We start from the raw sequence: 9,844 nt of genomic DNA on the forward strand, positions 1-9,844 counted from the left end.
ATATTAGGTGTTCAATGTTGAGGGAGGACGAGGGAGTAGATGAATTATTGAATAAAGGGAATTCCAAAAGCTGCAGTCGTCGTAAGTTCTGGGAAAAACTCAGAGGTGCAACCCACGGGGGCTCTCAATACCACAGGTCTCCAGCACGGAGCTCTGCTTACAGTACACACTCGGTTAACACGATCCATAAAAACACAGTATCCTGAGGCTAGAAGAGGCCTTGGAGAACACCAATGCAGTGGTTTTAACCAGTGTGTCGCTGGGTGTTAGGCTTGCTCCCCAAGGGGCTCCTCAAGGAGAAGAGAAAAGGGTGGGAGAGTGACAGGCTGGCTAATAAACCATTCTCTTCCTAGCCCCTGACTCCAGCCTCAGCCCAAGCTGTTCCTTATTTCATCCGCAAAAAGGTTTCTGTACTAAAAAAGAAAAAAATCTAGAGGATTCTAAAAACGCATGTTCTGTTTACAGCCTCCATTCTAAACCTGTACTGTTTCCCGATATACTCCTGTCCTGTTTCGCCATATCTCCAGTATCTCTGGTTCCCAATGACCCCGGCACCTGTTGCCTGACACTGCTTCTTAGAAGAATGTTCCCTTGACTGAAATCCCCAGTTTAGGAAGTATTACACGCAATCCTTGGAATAACGTCTATTTCCAGCTACTCTGGATAATAATCCAGGTGGTCCCTCCCAGCTCAAGGTCTGGGTCCCTACACTGGCACACAAGGCCAACTGTGTGATTTCAAAGGACTCAAGGAGGACCTGGGGAATCAATGCTGAGCAAGTTACAGGTGTGACTCACACCTGAACTGTTGTACTATGTACGTGTCTGCTTCTCCACTAGACTATAAACTTCTTGAGATAGGAACTGAATCGTAGTCATAATAAAAGAAACTATTTAATGTTTACTCCAGATACCGGAGTAAGTGTGACTATATATTGTGCAATATGAAGGGATCGTATTCGGATCACACATTTCTAGAACTGGAATGTGCACAGAGATCAACCAGCTCCAAAACTGAAAGAAAGCGACACAGTAGATTAACACTTCTTCATTCATTCAAGAAATATTTATTGAGTACCGGTGTTCCTGTACTGTCTAGAACCGTGGATTCAGGGGTAGACTACACAAAGTCCTTGTTCTCAGGAGGCTTATATTCCAGTGAATGCACAATAAATAAATGGATACAACACATTAGATAACAAAAAGAATAAAGCACAGTGAGGGACAGGAGAAGGAAGCTACTTTATACAGGGCAGTCAAGGAAGGTCCCACTGAGGCAACATTTGAACAGAGACCTGAAGATCAAACCACACAGAACCAGGGGAAAAGTGTTCCACACGGAGGGAACGACAAACACAAAGGCCCTAAGGTAGCAACCCATCAGTTCAAGTGAGAAAAGCGAAGGGGTCAGGGGAGCTGGAGCACAGTGAGCAAGAGGAAGGGGGGGGGAGGAAGAGGTGAGGTCAGAGAGGGGGCAGGGACCAGAGCAGCCGGCTCTGGGCCACTATAAGAACTTTGACTTTCAGCCAGAAACTCAAGATAATCAGTTCCTTAAAAACTCTAAATGAAAACAAGACACGTAGCTTTCACAAAAGCAATATGTAATCAACAAAGAAAACTTCATCTGCGTGCCTTATCTGAAAACAGAATTTCCAGAGTTCAGGGTCGCTATTACTTATATGGAATCACAACATCTTTGCTTTACAAGAAATCACAGTCATGTAGTCTGAGCTCTCAGTGTAACCAGTGGAAACTGAGGCCCGGAAAGAGCCTGCGGCCTGCCTGCTTGTACTACAGACCTGGTAGTAAACAGCACAGGTTTTCTGATGGTCTGGTCAGTGCTTCCCACTGGCTGGGATGTAGTGTGGGAAACAGCGTCACACGAGGGTCAAAGGACCTGGCTTCTGCCTCTGGCTCAGTCCTATGACTCAGCTACCATCACTCTGAGCAAGTCATGTCACTTGCCTGGGCATTACTTCTCTCACCGACAAAATGAGAAGCCCGAATAACGTGAACGCAAGATCCTTTTAAGTACTTAACGACAAAGTCCATGGTTCTGCTTTAAGCATACAGATTCTGTTTTTACTCTGTATCAGGCAGGAGGCCAAGCAGATTTCAAGTTGAATGTCAGGCCTAACAATTGGCTGCCTCGGCCACAGTGCTGCAAAGGACTCTGAACCCTAAGATCTACTAGGAAATTAGCACTGGCCTCCACGGTCACAGGGAGGAAGAGAGAGGAACGGATGCCTGCTTGCCACACATGTGCCGTTGCTGATAAGAGTGCCACCTTAACCAGCAATGCTGCTGTCTCCACCACCGATGCCCTTCGTACCTGCACAGGATTTTCATGGATTCCTCTGTGAACTTTCTTGGTTCCCTTTTGTGAGAAAGAAAGGCAAGTACAGGAAAGCTAAACGGTTTGGGGAATATAGCTTAGAGCCACTGATGAAAACATCTGAATGGCCTACATGGGGTGAAGGCGGGGGGCAAAGGGGGAACTAATGATCAGTATGGTTCCCTATGATACATAGTCTCAGAAGATGCCAGTAATTAGCCTATGAGTTCAGAAGGGTATGATCATACCCATGTGACAGAAGTGAAAAATGAGACTCAGGTAAGAGGACTTGCCCAAGTCACCCAGTTCTACGTAGCAGAACCCAGATCTGAAGCTACGTCTTCTGAATCCAAGCCCCAGAGCTCTGTCCACTCCCAAGGTCCCCCACACTCGCCTCACAATCTAAATGAGTTAGCGAGGTTCCCCCCGCAAAGTGGCACACTCATCATTGAGAGTTTTTCAGCTACAACAAGTACCACATCCCAAGATAGGAATGTTATTACTGTCTGTAATTTAATGGGTAGACAGGCATTGAGTATACATGAATTCAACAAAATTGAGCATAAAAGTTAAATACTTAAAGGAATGATGACGAAACCAGCCTATGGGGTAAATTAAAAATCTAGTTTCAATACAGTTTTACTGATCTTGATAATACCTCTAGGACAATTCAGAAAGATGGAAAACTGACATCAGGAATGAAAAGAACTAGAATTGGCCGGCAACGTGCATCTTAGAAACGATCACAAGTGCTTCGAGGAAGGCATTCAATGAGAGATGTTACTATCACCTGCTACTGTTCCTTAGGTCTGACGACCAGAGCTAACCCCGAACCAGAGTACGTGCTCCTGGTATTGACCAGACTTTGACGTATAAACAATCCAGGACAAACAAAACAACAGCCGGCCTTCTGACACATCTGATTGTGGCAGGAGTACAGGACACCCCCTCGCCTGCTCTATACTAAATTTGGGGGAAGAGGGTGTAGGGGGAATGGTTGCAAGAACAGGAGGTAATACACCAAGCAACTACAACATAAAATCAAAATTCCTCAAAAGAATGCAAAAAAAAAAAAAATGCATGTTTTCCCTACGTCAGGAAGGGCAGGAGTCCTGAACAATGCAGCCTATGTCCCCACTTAACTGACTCTCCAAGCCTTAACACCTACTCACATCTTCAAATCTCAGAAATGGAACTTCCAATGGCATGCAACCAAACCCTCTCGAACATCTCTGACAAGCAGTCATCCCTCTGTTTAATTACCTCCAGTGACAGGAAATTCAGCAGCCCGGGGTCCTGTTACTGTCCCTGAGGCTCATTAATTCAAAAGCCTAAAGCACATTGCTATCCCTCGGGGAAAAGGCCTAAGGCCTAACCTCAATAAGGGTTCCATCCTAACTGTGCGTCTTGTCCCCACCACCTGCGTATCTCCTACTCCTGAACACGATCCAAAATCAGCACGGTGTTAATAAATCAGTGATTTCAGAGTTAGAAAGGACCCGCCCAAAACCCAAAACGGTGACCTTCACAGATAACAACTCCACATGAGGAACCTCAGGAAGAGCCTGGACCAAACTGGGGGGAGGCAGAGGGAGAACGTCCTAGTGTCCTTTCCTCTCATTTCAACCTGAGAAGCCCCTCTTCTGATCTGCTATAAATAGGGGATCAATGCAGTTTAAAAGTCTTCTGCCGTTTGAAGGGGAAAAAAAGGGGAACATTTACAGGTAAATAAACTAAAGCCACAAAATTTGCTTCATCACCTCGTACAGCTAATAGTTGCAGCGTTAAGACAACCACCTGGTCTCTTGGCTCCTTCTCTAGTACTCTCTACCACATAACATCTGTCTGCCTGCAGAGCAAAGTTCCCACATTCCAGCCACACTCACATGCTTATCAAAACAATTCAATAGCATTGCAAAGTGGCATATTCCTCACTCACTGGAGGTCAGACAGTATGATAAGTTCCTCCAAAAAAAATCTGAAATGTCATTACCGCCTAATTTGTATGTGATTTAATACGCAGACGCGCACTGAGTACACATAAACTGAGCATAAAAGTTCCCTATTTCCACATCTTTGTGCATCTCTTCTCTTGAGATGCCATTCTCCACCTTCTGACACTGGAACCATCTACTCCTCTTTCAAGATTTGTTTCAGGCATCATCAACTCTCCAAAGCCTTTCTTTGCCCTCAGGGAGAACTGACCACATCCTCCTCTGTACCCTGCACAGTATCTATGAGGCTGTAGGATACTTGTTTTGTGACCGTCTCCTCCACCATTCCTTTTAAATTGTGTCACTGTAACAAAGCAGGTGCTTAATAGATGTTTACTGATGGACTACCTGTATTCACCTGGCCCAATCCCCCTTCTGACCCTTGATTAAGCTGCCACACCTTAATTCATGCATATAGAGATTCGTTTAAAACTATCTGAGTGTTGGGACACCTGGGTGGCTCAGTCGGTTAAGCAGCCGACTTCGGCTCAGGTCATGATCTCGCGGTCCGTGAGTTCGAGCCCCGTGTCGGGCTCTGTGCTGACAGCTCAGAACCTGGAGCCTGTTTCAGATTCTGTGTCTCCCTCTCTTTGACCCTCCCCCATTCATGCTCTGTCTCTCTCTGTCTCAAAAATAAATAAACGTTAAAAAAAAAATTTTTTTTAACTATCTGAGTGTCTACAAAGGACCAGGCATCGATCTGATCGGACTGCATGCCAAAGAGAAGTGGGTTCACCGTGAAATTCATGAAGTTTAACTTTCAGGACCCCTCACCTGCCCCTTCCAAAGCTCTGAACCTCTTCTTGTGCTTCGGTATTTTTATTTCTTAAAGGGGACAGACGAAATCGTATAAGCTTCAAGCTCCACGTACACCAGATCCACCTTTGGTGCCAATGATACAACAGTGAACAGGGCAAAATATTCTCTCTCCACTTAGAGAGTTTCCTGTTCAGTGTGGAAGACAAGACAACCATTTGTCCACTCATTCATTTATTCAAAAACCATTTACTCAACAGTGCTAGGAGTCGGGCACTGGAGATTGAGGTCACTGCTCCCGCCCTCAAGAAGTTTTCCGCTCTCCTGAAGGAAAGCCTGCTGTGTCCAGGAAAGAGAAAGGAGTTTAGAGGACTGTAACAGAGTGTTTGTGAAAGATTATCCTAAACCTAAACAGTATCCTATCCTAAACAGTATCAAGACTGGTCCCTACTGATCCCTAGCTTGGGCCCTTAACCGATAGCGGGAGACAAGACGAAGAGAGAGGTCAGGTGAATGTGATCTTTGATCTCACTGAGCCGGGAAGGGGAAGAGGAGGGGAAAGGGGAAGGAGAGAGGGACGAGACGAGCAAACTGAAGAGGCGAATACACTGTGGTCGGTGCTGCGACAGAAAAGCAAAGGCCTGTGGGGAAGTGTCTCCGGAGTCCAAGTCCGCAGAGACGGCGGCCTCAATACCTCGCAAGGCAGCCGGAGAACTCTGCGGACAAGAGATTTTCGAGTTCCCCAACATGCCTTCCCATCCCTCGAAACGAGGCTGTTCCTTTCCCAAGACAGCTGTCGGCTCTCCGGTCCCCCACTCCAGACCACTTTCTCCAGGCTACTCCTCCACACAGCGACTACCGGCCACGGGCCGGTTTGGGGTCTGGGGTCCACGTCGCGGGTCCGCCCCCCTCGCCAGCCCGCCGTTTCCATAGCAACCAGCTCACCACTTCCCGCGCCCGGCTGGAGAAGTCGCTCTTGGGCCGGGGGCTCCGGCGGAACAGCTCGTCGCGGCTGCCGTCAGCCCCGCCGCCCACCGCCACTCCCAGGGCTTTGTTGCGCGTCTTCACGGTCTTGACGCTGGCCCGGAACAGCAGCGTGATATCCACCGCCATGGCGACCCACACCCCCGACCCCCTTCCCGGCCGGCCCACGTCAGCAGTTTGCGACGGCGGCGTGCGCCCTCCCGGCCGCCGGGGGACCGGTCCGGCTCCGCACGCCTCCCCCCCCCACGCCCGGCGCCAGCGCGACGCGAGAAGAAAGGTTCCGGCCTCCGCGGGGTGACCGCGGCGAGAGGAGAAAGGTTCCGGGGTCTGCCCGCGCGCGACCGCGGCGGCCTGGATCCTGCGGCGCGCGCCCCCGCGCCCTCTTCGCCTCCAGGCAAAGCTCGAAGGGCTTGGCCGCAGGGAGAGGTCCCGCTTGGGGCGGACGGGCCGAGGGAGCGAGAGGATCGAGAAGCCAGAAGACTGGCTCCCCTCTCTGGGCTCTTCCACTGACTGGGCCGGCCGCGCGCGCGCGCGCGGGGGGGACCTGGGTCTGGGGCGCCCTGGAGACAACCCAGCCTGACCCTTGACCTCAAGGACTCACCTTGCGGGGGACAGAAGCACGTGCATGGTGACTTCCCGGATGCAATGAGTGCTAGGGTAGAGCAGGTGTGCAAGGCATAGAGCCAGAGGCCAAAGGCCTTTATTTTTCAGCCTGCAGCCTCCTGATCCGTAAAATTACACGGCAGCACCTTGCTCAGTGTTACTGTGACCATCGAAGGAGGTAACACGTGTAAAGTTTTGGCGTGGCTTGGCTAGGATTCGCCAATAAAAGTTATCAATGCTGTTAATGCTGTTTTCATTCTTGTTATTATTTATGGTAGGGAAGAGTAGAGGAGGTGTCATTCAGAGCAGGTCGGTTTGAAGGACGGGAAGGAACTTTATCAGATAGAGACCAGGGCGGAAGTGTCCCCAGGTTCTGTGCATCCTTGATGCACGGTTTTTAAATACCCTCAAAAAATGTTAATGTTTATTTTTGAGAGAGAGCGTGAGTGGGGGAAGGACAGAGAGAGAGGGAGACACAGAAACCCAGGCAGGCTCCATCCAGGCTCTGAGCTGTCAGCACAGAGGCGGCGGGGGGTCTCAAACCCACTAACGGGTGAGATCACGACCTGAGCTGAAGTCTGGTGCTTAACCCACTGAGCCACCCAGGTGCCCCCATAGTAATTTAATTTAAATGCAAGTTAACCAATGAGTTCATCCTACATCCAGGCTCAAGGTTGAGATTTCATTCACCAGCTCATTACTTTGTTCGTTTGTTTACTTTCTGAAGAGGATGCCCAACTAGAATGCGTGAAAACAGTGGTTGACACAGCAGGGTCAGCAAGGTAGACATTAGCTTTGGGACACCAAGCTGCTCTTTTCACTATCCTTCCCTCACACGTGGCCCACGGTTGGGTTTTCCAGAAGCGGTGGGACTTGTCACATGGCGAAAACGTTGAACGCTCAACAGCTGCCTTGTATTAAGCCAGACTTTAAAGAGGCTTGCAAAAAACAAAACCGTGCCGTTCCCACTCAGGTTTTTTGTTTCTGAAATGTATTCTTTCGCAAAAGGATCTCATTTATGCTAATATGGAATGGATTTGTTTTTGTTTCAAAGAATGGTATAGGTTTTTGTTTTAATTTCTAATGTGGTAAATACCGATAAAGCCCATGGAAACAAAGTTTATTTAGGGTTCGCAATAATGTTTAAGTGTGGAAAGGCTTTCTGAGACCAAAAGTTTGTTTCAAATAAGTTTGTGAGAAATCGATGTCATGTGTACCTGAAAGGAGGAGGGAAAATGTTATTTAAAACCCCAACTGTAGCCATTTCAGCCTTCCTGTATGAGGAAAATAAATTTCCATAGAGCTTTCTTACACCCACGTAGGAGAAAATGAGAAATTACTAAATCTCTGCCAATGATTCTGTATTGCATAAATGGCCCTTTGTTTTATGGAGACATTAATGAATCTTTGGCTATGCAAAGGCAAGCCTGGGGCAGAGTAGAAGGAAAGAGAATTAAATCGCTCTGCATAATAAAGTGAACGGGATTGAATTAAGGGAAAGCTGGGGAAGCCAGAATCCTACCTAGGGGGAGGCCTGGAAAGGAAAAAGTGGTTCCTTGGGAGGGATTTTCCAGTGGGAGGGGCTGGGCTACATCAAACCTTCAGTGAGTAGTGCCTTGTATGAGTAGTAAGTTGGGGACAGTTGGCTTTTGTGAGGGCAGGGAAGGTGGGGACAAAGGTCTAAGTTTTCTGTCTGCACCTGCAAGAGCAGAGAAGATTGCGGAGATGACACCCAAATGAGCTCAAAACATCAGGCACTAAAACCACAAGTGACTACAAGTGCATAAAATTCATAGAAAAGTCACAGTGATCTTGAGGCTATTGGGCTTATGGGATAATGAGGTTTCACTGACATGTTTTCGTTTGGGGGGGGTGCTTTTTTGCTCTTTTAACCTCAAAGAGCAAGGTGACTTCAGGTTGACAATAACGAGAAGCTGAGAGGCAAGCTGAGAGGGAAAAAAGGAAGAACAGAATGTCATGGGAATAAACCGCAAGTTGTCCAGTTTGATGTAGTACGTACATTATGTCTCATAAGTAGTAATGGTTCATTCATTAGGCCAGGCACCTTTTTCTTTTTTAAAAAAAATTTTTTTAACATTTATTCATTTTTGAGAGCAAGAGAGACAGAGCATGAGGGAGGAGGGGCAGAGACAGAGGGAGACACAGAATCCGAAGCAGGCTCCAGGCTCAGAACTGTCAGCACAGAGCCCGACGTGGGGCTCGAACTCACCAACTGTGAGATCATGGCCTGAGCCAAAGTCAGACGCTCAACCAACTGAGCCACCCAGGCGACCCAAGGCACTTTTTTCTTAAAAAACAACAACAAACAGTGAGACATATTGGAATCCTTGAATGCAGCTTCCTATAACAGCACCCTCCACCCAATCGGATAGATGTAGACAATCTTAGAATCATCTGGGGACTCATAGATGTCATTAAATGCAGCCTCCATCAAGTGCGGGGGATATTGCACGTCCAAATGCCCACCCCATGATAGACGTGCTGTGTGTGAGAAAATAGACTTCTGTTGTTAGCCACTGGGATTTTGTCATTGTGACATCCTCTAGAGAGGTTGGTTTTAAAGCCCCACTACCTGAGGAAAGATGGTAAGTAGGCGTTTGTCATATGGAGTGTGAATTCTTGCAGGGTACTATGGGGAGACCAGAGTTTTCTGGGTTCATCGGATCATGGACTTGCCACAACCATACAGTAAATGAAGACCTTCTGTGGAAGTTTGTTTTATGGTTCACTCATATTCATGGCCCCTCCCTAGGGGAGGATTACAGCTCCTTGACCTATTTATTGATGACTATCTTGGCCAAGTGATTCCATTTTGCCATTTCAAGTGACACGTGTTACAAATTTAGGAGATAACGTGTGGTTCACCGTGCTCTCTTTCCCCTCTGCCATGATGACCCATGACGTTTCAATGTTTCATCAGCCTAGGTCCCTGGGTAAAGATGACACTGGGGCACAGCCAGCCAAGGAAGTGTGCTGGCTTTGAGAAGTCAACTTTTGTTCTTATTATCGATGGAGATTTGTGGTTTGTTGTTAATACAGAATAATTAGCCTATCCTGATTGATACAACCCGTATCCAGACTCTGCCCAAACAAGTCTGTTGGATGCATTTTACAAAGTTATCTCCCAGTGGGTAAAAGGTGGAGAGAAAGGA

The 9,844-nt window shown here is 47.7% G+C and overlaps 1 protein-coding gene across 2 annotated transcripts in view; it reads right to left on the reverse strand.

Moving 5' to 3' along the window:
- STX18 (syntaxin 18) overlaps window positions 1-6,285 on the reverse strand; it is a 123,144-nt gene extending 116,859 nt beyond the window's left edge. The window contains exon 1 of one of the 2 annotated variants that reach the window (XM_030314214.2): window positions 6,030-6,285. In XM_030314214.2, coding sequence (XP_030170074.1) covers window positions 6,030-6,197 — 168 coding nt within the window. In that variant the 5' untranslated portion in view covers window positions 6,198-6,285. The remainder of the gene's footprint in view (window positions 1-6,029) is intronic. The other variant, XM_030314215.1, reaches the window with a different exon arrangement.
- Window positions 6,286-9,844: the final 3,559 nt, after the last annotated feature.

This window comes from Lynx canadensis, chromosome B1 (genome assembly GCF_007474595.2).
Source record: "Lynx canadensis isolate LIC74 chromosome B1, mLynCan4.pri.v2, whole genome shotgun sequence".
Classification (NCBI taxonomy): Eukaryota; Metazoa; Chordata; class Mammalia; order Carnivora; family Felidae; genus Lynx; species Lynx canadensis.